The sequence below is a fragment of the Dipteris shenzhenensis genome, chromosome 14 (genome assembly GCF_047967505.1).
Source record: "Dipteris shenzhenensis isolate YYH24624 ecotype China chromosome 14, Dip_SZ_1.0, whole genome shotgun sequence".
In the NCBI taxonomy this organism is placed as follows: Eukaryota; Viridiplantae; Streptophyta; class Polypodiopsida; order Gleicheniales; family Dipteridaceae; genus Dipteris; species Dipteris shenzhenensis.
This window is the reverse complement of record NC_141609.1, coordinates 19,768,118-19,781,536: the sequence shown is the minus strand read 5'-3', so window position 1 is coordinate 19,781,536 and position 13,419 is coordinate 19,768,118. Positions and strand designations below refer to the sequence as shown.

General features: G+C 46.3%; 1 protein-coding gene across 1 annotated transcript; it reads right to left on the bottom strand.

Annotated features, from left to right (window-relative positions):
- Positions 1-3,394: 3,394 nt before the first annotated feature.
- Positions 3,395-11,916, bottom strand: LOC147894311 (uncharacterized). Its single transcript, XM_087385423.1, has 2 exons — positions 11,755-11,916; positions 3,395-5,692 (listed from the first exon to the last, which is right to left on the bottom strand). Exon 2 carries the CDS (start codon positions 4,298-4,300, stop codon positions 3,395-3,397), a length of 906 nt encoding a protein of 301 aa, XP_087241549.1. The 5' UTR covers positions 4,301-5,692; positions 11,755-11,916.
- Positions 11,917-13,419: the final 1,503 nt, after the last annotated feature.

The window sequence follows — 13,419 nt, the reverse complement described above, 5'->3', positions numbered from 1 at the left end:
ACATTAGCAAGGACAGTGAAAGAAAACGCATCGAACATCAGCAAAAGCTTCACACTCACACATCAACTCTTGTTGATGAACTGCACACAACAGCTCTTAAAAACTGCGCCCCGTATAACCGCCACAGGAGCATCTCCACCACGATATTTCAACCCCAACGCACCACAAGCAACTGGCGACACACGACTAAGCTCCTCAAGTATCTCTGTGTCATCATCCCCACCATACAAAGATCCATAATCAACCACAAGGTCTTCAAGACTAGAAGCAACACATTTCTTCGGCGATAAACCAGCATCCACTCCAACATATCTGAACTCGGTAACACTCGGTGATGTCACCAGGAATAACTCTTCGATTACCACATTGGCTTTGGCCTTTCCCTTTGAATCTGAGTCAGACTCCTGTTTGTTTTTCAGATCCGCCTTTTTCTTTCTGCAGTCTTTTGCAAAATGTCCGAGCGTGTCACAATAGAAACACTTCTTCTTGTGCTTTCTCTTCGAAGTCCCCTCGTCGTCAGAGTCATCTTTTTTGGACTTGCCATTGTTAGGCTTGCCCTTTCCTTTCCCAGCAGAATCCTTTGCCAGCATCGCCTTGACGTCTTTGTCCTCGTTGTAAAGCTTCTCCCGAGCTTCCTCTTGTAGAAGTAATGGACACAACTCCTCAAACGTTAGAGGTTTGGTCCTCTGTCCTGCTATCACAGCTGTAACAAAGCTCTTGAAACTCCGAGGCAATCTCCTCAGTACCATCAAGGCCAGATGGCATGAGTCTGTCTTCTGACCAATTGCTGCCAGCTGATCCCGCACCACCTTGACCTTCGTCAAATGGCTATGTATCGTATCGCCTTCTTCCATATCAAGATTGTAGAGTTGATGCTGAAAAAGCACGATCCGGGAGGTATTGTCTATCTCGTACAAATCCTTCAGGGTGGCCCACGCCTCTACTGACGTCTCGGCCAGTTGGATATGCGGAAGAACGGAGTCCGCCGTAGTCCCTATAATTATTGCCAGGGCATGGGCATCTCTTTCTTCCCAAGCTTCAAGCTCCTCTCTGTCTACTGCCATGAGTACCTCCCCTTTACTGTCCACCATGTCCTCTCGCTTCGACTCCTCTCCCGTGGTCAGCTTCCACAACTTCCGAGCCACTAAATGACTCCGGATCTTCACTTTCCAGATCAGGTAATTAGTCCCGTCCAGGTTTCCAGAGTCTCCAAAGTTAGGGATAGTGAAAGAGAGAAAACTGGAGGAGGAGGAAGGGAAAGCAGGGGCTGAAGAGGCTGTAGATGTCGACATCTCTACTGTATATACCACACAGCAAAGTCAACCAAACTCAATTTCAGTAAGCCAGAACTCTGAACGCACCTGACTGAACCTGAGTCACCCTCCTTCTCGCAAGGGCACAAAATAGACAAAGAACCAACCAGATAGAGAAACCACCAAATAATATATTTCCGTCCACAACTATGGACACAATACAAGAGAGACAGATCCAGAGTCCCACCAATGGTGTGGTCCTCTGATCTTACCACAAAGTCCTCCTCCTATCTGCTGGCTATCTCTAGACTAGAGTCCGCGTGCTCCACCTCGAGCGTGAGTAGACTTTCCGTCCAGAATGATCCTCTCCACCTTGCTCTCTGGAAACCAGCCTAGGTGGGCAGTCTCCTGCAAGCTAAGTCTGCAGCACAAGGTACTTCTTTCTCCTCCTGACTGTAGGCCCAAAGGTAGCCCTGCTGCTGCTCCTTCTGCTGGTGGAATTGCTGCTCCAGATGATGATAAAATGAGGCCTGATTGCAGGCCCAAGAGCCTGGCCAGCCAACCGACCCAGCAGCCCTAGAAAGGGCCGACTGCTGGTCGGTTCAGCCCCCTACCCCTGGCCGACCAAAACCGACCCACAGCTCCCCATTTATGGGACTGTGGGCTGCCCTTTTGGGGCTCTCAATACAAGGGCCCTTGGCCCACCTTTCAAGGGCAGATGCCCTATAAATACAGCGTCCAGTCCAGCCTTTGCTCCCCCGCCTTGCCACGTGGCCCTGCGCCACTGTCTGCCTCCATGTGAGGCCTGTTCCAGCCTGCTGTGCTGGCCTGCCAGGTTACTTTCCAGGCCCCAAAGCACTGCTGTTCCTGCTGCTGTCATTGTGCCTTGTCCAGGGCTTGCTGCAGGTCGAGATCCTGCCTGCAACCCTTGCCATCCGGGTCGCCTATTCCGTGACTGCATCCTGCCATGAAGGCGCCTTGAGCTGCCTCTGCCAGGCCCTTCACTAGCACCTGGGTGCCATGCTTTTGTGCTTAGGTTCACCCCCCCCATGCTCTCCTCATATGGGGGCTTACAGATGGGGAGGTGACCTTTCCAACAGCAATTACCCCACCAGTCGGGCGGTGCCTCATTGGAGGGTGGTCCGTCGCCCGACCGAGGAGGGTGGCTGTTCGAGGCGCGACGACCCTGAACTCTACCACCAGACAAATCAACTGCACAACAAACAAACAAAAAAAACAAGAATTAGTCTCATCTTCTAGTGACAGCTGGTGGCAGACATCAAACTAGATTCACACTAACAGCATGCACAACAGATCCACCAACTAGATCACAACCAACACTCAAACCTGCAAAAAACAAAGTAATATTCACATAAAACAAAACACCCGAACAACAAATAAAAGTACAAAACAAAATTACGCAATTACCTGAAATTATAACATCTTGACCACTACCAGCATCGCCACAAACAGTAACGCCATCAACCTTTTCGCTGAACTTCTTCACACTCTCAATCAGCACATTAGAATAATTCCTCAAGTTACCATGCTCATCATGAGGATTTGCCAGCAAAGACTGCGCAGCAGCAACTCTAATTCTATTACTCTTATCATACTTCCTGTAAGATAAAGCTCGACGATGACCAGTAACGAGCTGCCCAACCTCCTCGGGAACCTGATAAAGGCTTAATCGTGTGACAGTAGATGCTCGCACAGATTTATTCGTCCTCTCGCCAGCAGACAAGTCACCAACAGTAGCAAGCATTGACTTTACAAGCTTACTCAGCATTTTCTCACTCACACGATTAGTGTTGAACCACACCTAATAACATATAAGACAATTCAAAAACTACACAAAAAAACAAAATAACTGCGAACGAAAGTTCTCTATGCACTGAAGAAACAAGTACTTCAAGTTCGCACAACCATCTTCAATCACAGGCATATGCCGAGACAACTGCTCATACGTTCTAACAACATCCACCTTGTGAACACGAATAGGAGGATGGAAATCCGTCTTCTGGTACCACGTCAAAGACACACTATAGTTCTTGCTTAGCCGCTCATTGTACCTGCCACAAAGCAATCAGTACAAACAAAAAACAAGAAGACAAAAACCATAAAACAAACCAAACACAAACTTACTCGACAAACTGCCCGATCTCATCATCACTCAGCAAGAAGTCGCCACGAACAACGTTGTGTAACTCTTTCCCACCACGGATGCAGAAACGACTCAAGGAATAATACGCAAAGTGACGCTGGACATCTTGAGGATGGTACATACTAAAATCAATGTCATCTAAAATCTTCCGTTCTTCACCGAAACCAACAACACACTGCCTATCACGCTCATTTGCAAGAGTATTTTTAACAGATCGATTCATCACAGTAACCAAAGCACATTGGCTTGCTTTGAAAATCGGACTCTTCACAACATCAATCGGAACTTCCACAAAACCCGAAGTCGCGATACGTATATCTTGCTCCCGACGCAAAATCCTCCCAAAACAACGAAACATGCCCATTAAACTTTCCTGAGGATACAGCGAACCATCAAGCTTTACAACCTGCAAGAAGAACTTGGACAACATCTCGTTCAACAACCGATACTCCAGATTCTCAATCCTCACCTCCGAACCATAACCTTGCATTTCTCTCCATGCATCAAATAGTTTACGGGCCCATTCATCCTTACCCACGCGCTTGTTACTTCCACACTCCCTAACCACACGCTCTTCCTCAACATCCAAAGGAAGAAAAGGAACACTACCAGCAGTAACTCCAACCACTGATCCAGCAAACCTCACAGGACCAACACTTGACATAGTTGCTCCACTCTCCGACCCACGACCCCCAACAGAAGCAGCCAGACCAAAAGCACCAAGGCAAATAACCGAATCATCATCGCAAATACCCTGAGACACACCCAAGCTAAACAAAGGAACATCGGTATCCTCCATCAAAACCACCCAAAGACCACCGCAACAGTAGCGACTTATATAAAGAATAGAAAAACGATTCAAAACGAAGCCGCCCATTGCCATCAAAATTCAAACGCAGCAACTCTGCCAAGACATCCGACGCAGATCCCTCCTACGCAGAATCCTCCTACTCATCACCACAACACAGCAGACCAAACACCAAAACGAAGAATGAGCAAACCCAAACACTCCCCGTGGAAATGGAGCACACACAAGCCATGCACATTCAACAAAAATCAAACACACCACACATATACCATCCGATCGAATGGATCGATCCAAAACTAAAATCCGGATTTAAATCATGCAACCAATAAAAAACAAAAAACGTGGCATACCATCAACACAACCACACGCCACCACGTGTTCCAGATCCACTACTTCGACATGCACGACCTCCACTACTTCCTCGACCAATAATACGCCTACACCTGTTCCAACGACCTACCTCTTCAACCGACCATATGACGCCACGTGTCTCACCTTCCTCGGCCTCCGACGGGCTCCACGCATGCTCCCTGCGCCACATGTTGCACCACTTGTTACCCTCGACCGAGTTGTACCGCCACGTGTTCCGCTCCCCTAGGCCGCCGACGGCCGGGAATTGGCGCCGATTCCCTATGCCAGCACATCCCCTCGCTTGCACTTGCCCTTCCGAAAATCTGGACATGCATTACCGGAATAGTAGAACTGCTCCGTCTCTTATCCCATTCCCTCCTCTTCCATTCTCTTAGGCCATGTCTCTTATCCCATTCCCTCATCTTCCACCTCGTAGTTGCTTGCTCCATTCATAGATGCAAATTGAGCTGCTATTGCCGTTTTCAGAGTCTCATCAGGGAGCGATCCGAAGAGCCATTTCGTGTCACAGTTGTTGCATGATTGATCCCTACCGAAATAATCCATGTAGAAGTCTTCTGCTGCTGCTCCTTAGCAGCAGTAGAGCATCTGAGGGATTCGAGTGGCTGATCGAAACCCTCACAAGGCTAGAAGAGGGGCGAGAGGTGAGGGAAGGCGAGTTACGGGAGAGGGGCTGGCGGGGGGAAGAGCTGCATTTTTGTCAACTCGAATGGTGGAGGCCGCTGGATGAGCCTCAATCTTTTCTGTCTTGCAAAGCTGATGCGAGGTGAATCTACTAGGAATGACGTTCTTCTTTGGCAGCATCGATGTTTTGTTGTTTGCCTCAATTCTGCAGGTTCTCTTTCGCTCTGGAAGATCCAGCTTAGCTTCGTCTTTGGCCCTACTTGCTCTAGTAGATTGCTTCTTCGCTTCTTCTCCTTCAATGCTCTCTGGCTTCTCTACACGTTCCCGCAAGTCTGCTCGACTTTGGCCCTCGCTTGAAATAATGGAAGCGTTTGATTGCAAAGCAGATCGGGCACGCTCCCTGCTGCTGCTGCAAAAGTTTGGAAGAAATTTAAATGCAGTAGGAAAACTTGTTGCCTTCCATAGACCCGCCATCTGCAAAGGGAAGGAGATGGGCCTGATGGTTCCTCTCTCGACGTCGTAGAGCTCTCAAACGTAGCAAGCACCAGGGAGAGCTAGCTGAGAAGATAGACAATCAAGTAGCTACGCGAAGCAAGGATGTTTTGTTTCTAAGTGATTTTGTGTTTATGAATTCGTTAATGCTTTACGCAAACTCCATAGTGTCGGGGTGGTGTTGCGGTTGCTGCATTATGTATCTTGAGATGTCCTAAGGGCAGTTGAGTAATTCGAAGGAATTTGGTACTTATTAGTTAAATCGTTCATTAAATCTTACCTCTGTTTTGTGAGTGTATCCCCATGTGTCCACCCTTATTTGAAATTGACTAAGGAGTGGGACACCCCCAACATGATAGGGGTGGAGAGAGAGATACTACGTGGACATGCATCCATGTCGGCTAATCTGAATGGCAAGGGGCTGTCATGGGGCAGCATAGAGGTATGGACGAGAGGTTGAATAGGTTGTTTGTGTGGTTCATGTGGGATTTGGTTGTCAGAGGAGCAGCAACACATGGCATGCCCCCGCAAAGGGACTCATAGTATAGAGGTGTGCAGGGGATTTTATAGCCCTTCTTGAGGCAGCCTGCCTACAGCCAAACCTGGTGGGCCTATAATCGATCGTCAGCCCACGATGGACTGCGTGTATCTTTGTGGGGAGGGACTCCCCACTACCCATAGTCCTATCAACCAGCAGCAAGCCACACAAACTAAAGAAGAGCACACGACTGAGCAGGAGGTAGACTGTAGGAGCAGCAGCAGAGCAGCACCTTGGCATAGCAACCAATGCCTGTCCGTGCCAGAAGGCACATTTTGTGCCTAGCTATATAATACATGGTATATTGGCTTCTATATTGCTTTACACACCTTTATTTGTGCACATGGCATCCATAGGTGTTCCTGTGTGTTAATAAAAGCGGTCATGCTCTACTAATAGTTAAACATTCCAAAGTTGAAGTGCCTGAGCAAGTAAGAGTTATGATACTGAGCAAGCAAGAGTTGCGATATTTCCATTTACCCTTTTCTTACATTGGTTAATTGCACGGTTCTACACTTATGCCTACTTTATGTTGTGAATAGAAAGCTTGAGTTGTGGTAGGTTGTTGGTGAGTTTGTTTTTCTATTTTGGGGAGGAGGGGGGGGCAGGGGAGCAATTTCTGTTGCGAGGATCTCTCTCTCTCTCTCTCTCTCTCTCTCCCTCTTCTTATCTTTGTTTTCAAATACATCTTAATTTTCAAGAAATGGTACATTTTACTGAATTTAGTTAAGCAATCAAAAGGTGGCCTTTATCATCCTGCCTCAGCAAGCAAGAATTGGCAGCTTGTACAACTCTCTGTTTGTATATGCGTGCTTGTACAATGATCAGAAACCTTTGGGTTCTCAGGACATTGAATCACACTTCCTGTTTTCTGCTTTCCATTTGCATGACTTTATTCAGGAATCTGCTGTGTTTATGATGCTTGTTTTGAACTTTTGTTTCCAACATGTAAGTGCTAATCTAGTTTTGCATTTCTTTCATGAAGGTCAAGTAGGGATGTGTGTAGGCTTCGTTGAGAGGTTGAAATGGAGTCACCATAGCTTCTTGAGGAGGAATGGGATAGCTTTCAGCTGAAGAAGTATGGTGCCTCATGTTTGCGATGCTCATGGAGAAGGTTAGCACCTTATAAAGGGTATTCATCTTTCATCTCCCACTGGGCCATCTTGTGGCAAAAACAAGGTCTAGAAAACTGTTATAAGTTGGAGAGAGGATGCTTGCTTTGGAAACATAGTACTACTTTGAACCAGTCTTGGTGTGTAGTGCACACATGATTGTCAAAAACAGACTGAAACGGTTGGGTTCTTTGATGTCTTGGAAACATAGCACTACTTTGAACCAGTCTTAGTGTGTAGTGCGCACATGATTCTCAGAAACGGACTGAACATGGTTGGCTCCTTTGATGTCTCTGTTGATGCTGTATACTCGTAGTTTTCCCAAAATATCTTATATCTTTGCCTTTTGTCAATCAGCTCTCCTCCGTTGGATCTAAACCTCATTCAAATTTCATGCTACCTCTAGTCTCAACCTTAGAATCTACCAGTCAGCCTAACTTGTTGGAGTTGAGCATCTCCTGATGTACCACAGTCGGGGTAGGAGTGAGGGCCTTTGTTGTGGGTGTGCCCACCCCATTGTGGTTAGTGTAGGGTAGCATGCTTTTCTGGGGCAGATTTGCCTCTGTAGAGGCTCCACCACAGTCCAAACGATGGCTTGGGGGTCCTATGGGCATGCTGACAAGTCAACTTGGAGGCGCACTATAGGCGGGTGTCCCCGGGTAGGGTGTAGACCAGACCTGGTTCTGTTCAAGGCCAGTTTGCTGTCGCGATGGCAGCTTATCGAGGTGTCTACTTGTCTGCTCCGATGATAGCCTCCCCTTGTAGGCTCTTCTAGGGGCCATGCAGGCCACCACTGAGGGGCAGCAGACCCGACCTGCTTGGTCAGGTTACCAGGCCCCCGGCTGCCTGCCTTTAGGCAGGGGTGGACCAACCTGTTGGTCGGCCACCTAGGCTGCCTGGTTGGCCTCATGGAGTAGGGGGTCGGTCCATTTGTACATCAACCGACTAGGAGGGGGAGAGGCTATATATGCCCCCCGCCCCCCCCCCCCTTGTCTTTTTCATCTCATTGGCAGAGGTTTTGCCCAGCAGTTCTTGGGGCTTTTCCTGAGGTCCCCTTGCACTCTCTCTCTCTCTCTCTCCACTTGCAGTTTGGTTCCTTCTACATGTGTGCTCTCTTTTCTGTTCAGTTTCTGCTCACTCTCACATGGTATCAGAGCAAAACTATTGGCTGTAGACCCGAGGGGTGGAGAGCACATGGAGCCAGCAAACTATGTGGAGGTTTAGGGCTTCTGTTAATAGTGGTTCTTTGAAGCGGAGTGTGTGGGTGTGTTCGGGTATCCAGCAAAGAGTGTAGAGCTTGAAGGGTGTTTTCAGCTCTAGAAGGAGGTGTTTCAAGGGATGGGGCAACGTGAAGGTACCTCAGGCTTCGATTTGAGCCTTTTCATTGTCAGCCCTCTCCTGTCTTCCCTTCTTCAGACCCCCTTCTGTACTCTCCTTCCCATCCACCCTTATTTTTTGGTTCTACTCTCTCTTCGCTCAGACATGGCTATCCTGAGAGAGGGCAGAGAACAAGGTGAAAATTCTCATTCTATCCACCTTCCCCTTGGACCGTCAGTTGGATGGGCTGTTTTGTTGAGGCTGACTTAATCCTGGTAAGAGCCCACAGTTACGACCAGTTTGAGCCAAGTTATAGGCTGGTTTGGAGCTGGTTTGGGACCCTGACCTGGGTCGATTCAGTCGACCTGAACAGGTCGAGTCAGCCGACCAAACCTGGTCGGCTGAGCTGACCAGTGAGTAGGTGTTTCGCACCCTATATATAGGGTCCTTTGGCCCTGGTTCTATGTCATTGTTGAGCAGTTCTTGGGCAATCTTTTGCATGGTGTCCAGCAGCGCCAGGTTCCAGCCCTGGAGTTGTGACCAGATTGTAAGGCATAGTCTCTTACCTAAGTTTGGAGTGTTCCCAGGAGCAATTCCAGCCTTGGGTTTGTACCAGTTTGTAGGTGCAGCCCAGCCTACTCCTCGTGAGCTCAGAGGTGTTGTTCTACCTCAGTTTCTAGTCAACCAGAGGCGTAGTCCAGCCCTGGGGTTGTGATCATTCATTGGAGGTCTTCGCAACCGTATATGCAGAGTTTTTCCCTGTATTCTCTTAAGCAGTCTATTCTCCCTCTAGTCGAAGTTTGATGTCTCTCTCAACTCCTGGATCTGCTCTCTAACTTTTCGTATATTTCGCTGCACTTTGACAAGCCTAGCACTTAGACAACTCCTTTTACATTTAATGATGTCTCCAAGCAATCAGATTGTGAGCGGTTGACTGTCCTACCAGGAGTAATGCCAAATAGAACTAGATTTGCAATTGCAAATTAAGTCCTTGATTTTCCACTTGTTAACAAGCCGTACTAAATTGTGAGCGGTTGACTGTCCTACCAAGAGTAATGCCAAATAGAACTAGATTTGCAATTGCAAATTAAGTTCTCGATTTTCCACTTGTTAACAAGCCGTACTAGTATTGCATATGCACACTATAACACCAACCTCATGCATTGCTAAGTTTTATTGAGATGCAATGACTAGGCAGATTATAACACCAACCTTGTGATTCACATTTTCAAGGACTACGTAAACCATTAAACAATCCTTTTGGAAAGAAGGGTGCAATAAAGGAAAAGCACCAACCTCATGCATTGCTAAGTTTTATAACACCATGCACACTATAAAACCTCATGCATTGCTAAGTTTTACTGAGATGCAATGACTAGGCAGATTATAATACCAACCTTGTGATTCACATTTTCAAGGACTACGTAAACCATTAAACAATCCTTTTGGAAAGAAGGGTGCAATGAAGGAAAAGCACCAACTTGACAAACTTGCCTTAGTCTCAAATGCCACATTTCTTCACTTCTTGCTGCACTCGTACTAGCATCTTCCTCTTGAACACCTTGGGCATATATATCCTCCTCATTACTATAACAGAAGGTGTCTTCCACGTTACACACAATACAATGCATCCTCTATGCACATGAATTTCATCACAAGTTAATTTTCAAATATGGTCCAAAGTCCAAATAAAGAAGAATAATTATAATCTATCTACGCGTGCATGAGCAAGTGCGCGTATTTATGTATGTGTATTGCATGATGTTACCATCGTGGGTCTGAAGTACAAAAGAATAAATATCCAAAATGAATGCAATTCCAAAGAGACTGAACTATTGTAATCTACTTGTGTGTGCGACTCTCTCTCTCTCATGTGCACATAGCACGCATGCATGTGACTAAACTATTGCAGCCTACGTATGAGACTAAACTATTGCAACCTACGTATCTACATATTTTGTCTTTATGTGCATGTGCCCTTTGTGTCTGTGAGTATGTACCTAAGCTCTCAAGGCCTTAAATCTCGGTTCAAATGTACAAAAAACTTGCTGATTTATCAGCTCCATTAGCTCCTCTCCTGTAGTGTTGCATACCACTCGATCCTGCGAATATTTATTTCCCTTTTAGGATGACTGTATCCTAAATGAAGAAAACCTAGTGCTAACGCTTACAGATCATTTCCAAACTCAGACAAACCGGAAATAAAAGCTTGCTGTGGTGATAATTGAAAACTTAATCATACAATGGAAACGTGAGCGGGGGGGGGGGGGGGGGGTTGTGAGAAAAACGATGACCTCTACTTTGACTTTACAAAGGCCCGTACCTTTCACATTATGATTTTGTAACCATATTATAGTTTAAGGCAAAGAAGAAGCTTTAAATGTAGAACGAGCGCCACAACAGCAGATGAATGCTGCATAGGAGGTCGCAATTGCAAAAAGCAGGAGATTGAGGCTTGTGTGAGGGCACACATCTAGAAGGAGCTGAAAGAGAAGGGCCATGTTGCGGCAAACATCGGTAGAGAGTGTAGCACACCTGCAACAAGTGTACCCTCAAAGGGGGCTCTATTTGCATTCTAGAACAATGGAATGAGCTGATGTAGCAGAATTTCATGAAGGAATTAATGATCCCTTGCAACATGTTGGTGCTGGCATGAAGGACATGGACATGGGAATGGGCACAGAGGGGACTTGGACTGTAATGCTATTCTATGTTGTCGACACGTATTGTATGTGTTGTTCATTGAGTGCTCCTACTGGCCGGCGTTCCTTCTGGGCAGGCATTGCAATACCACCCAGCACCAAGTTGGACTCTGTCCGATTGCAATGCGTTGCACTGCCATAGATTGTCATGATCTTGTAGAATCCTACAACTCTAGATGGAGCAGCCTGATTCCCCTCCACTAGACATATATGAACAATCCTTGACGATATCTTCCTCAGATTGGTACGATTGAGTGACCATTGATTTACTAGCTAACTATCTGAGAAGGCAGTATTAGTCAGCCAATTATCAGGAACCTTGTTAAGTACTGAAGCAACCAAAGACAATTCCTGTTCTTTCAATTTGAATTGTACCTTCAAATTTTCCGTGGACTTCCAATCAGCCTTGGCATGATACCAAAGATACAATCACCTCCTAATTCCTTTCTTCTAAGTCCCTTGGCACAGGTCACATTCAGACGAGCTAAAGGCTCGTTCTCATTTGTAACTACCAAACCGCTTCCCCTAGACTCCCATCACCCCGAAGGCCACTTCTTCCTCTTCAACTAAGATTCTCACAACCAGCTTTCCAAGCCTTTACTAAACCTGAGATTAGATCACATCCCTTCACATTGACTGGGAAACTAGAGCATAGCTTCTCATACCAAGATAATCCCTTCAATTCCCCACAGCCTTGCCTTTTGCCTGCTCCAAAAACCATTTGACAATCTGTATCCAGGGCAAATTGCATTCGAATAGCTTAGGGATCAGTTTACAAATTAATTCCTGATTCGTAATAAAGATATCAGTCAGCCCCAACCCATCTTTACTTTAAGGAGACTTTATTAAATCCCAGGCAATATAATGCAGTTTCGTCTTACTATTATCCTCAGCCCACAAAAAAGCTCTAAAGAGCCTCTCCACTTCAACAGATTCTAACTTTTATTATCCATATATAACCATCCCTTTGAGTCAGGTAATAGCAACTGAGAACTGCCACTGGAATAATACAGCTACCGTGGGATATTATGGTTCAAGGTCCTGTAAAAAACTATCAGCTGTTGGACAACTACAAACGCTTCACATGTTTGATTTCAAGCTCAGATGTGCTGCGATTTTCTGGCCCAATGATTTATCGGCCTGTACATGAAACTAAGTTTTGGCTTCAGCAGTCAACTAGCGGAAATGAGGTCTGAAATCACAAGCGTTGCCTCAAAACAAAAACAAAAAAACCTGGGAAAAAAAACCTTACTTGGGACCAATATGACTGCCAAATGGTACGAAGTTCATGAGTCACCCTTGGGTCAGACAGGGCGTCTACCCACATATTGACAAATCGCTCCTGCCTGCATATTGAAACCCACTTGTAAAGCCCTACCTGTCTGGTGTCCATGATCTGTATCTCACTCCAGGCTGGGAAAAGTTATTTTCCTTCTCAATCATCACTTGCGACAACAAATGAGAGAAGAAAGGCAGGGTCTATGGTCGTACTTGTATTCATCAGGAGGGTCCATGGTCTATATGTATAGCTTCCACTAAGGAGAATCCCTGCAACAATGGGTTGCATGGCTATGATGTGAACCTACGACAATCACAGCCTCTCCAATCAGACATTTGACACGTCACACCACATGTTGGTTTCCAATGGAACTTCACATATGTTGCCTTGCCAGCTTTGTTGACAATAGTGAAAGTGTGTACCCCAAAACGCTCCATGTGCCCGAGTTCAAAGATATTCCCACATCTTCAAACAAGAAGGTAAACATATGTAAACTCTCAGAGTGGTGTGAGAAGAAGTCCATCATCCGCCTGTGTCTTGGGGTTGCCCTTCAAGGCATGCACCATATCAGGAAAGTTCATTTCATCACGTACAAAGAAAACTTCCTTTAGTACGTTGTAGAGCCCAGTCACGCAGGTTACACATGTATATGCAATAGTACTCTGGCACAAACCATATAACCTCTTTGGTATAAAACTTCACAGCGAAGCCACGAGGATCCCTCAATGTCTCAAGGCTACCTCGCTTGTGAATGAGCGTGG

Excerpts from the sequence above, each read along its gene's own strand:
- LOC147894311 (XM_087385423.1), bottom strand. The coding sequence starts at position 4,300 with ATGGCAATGGGCGGCTTCGTTTTGAATCGTTTTTCTATTCTTTATATA.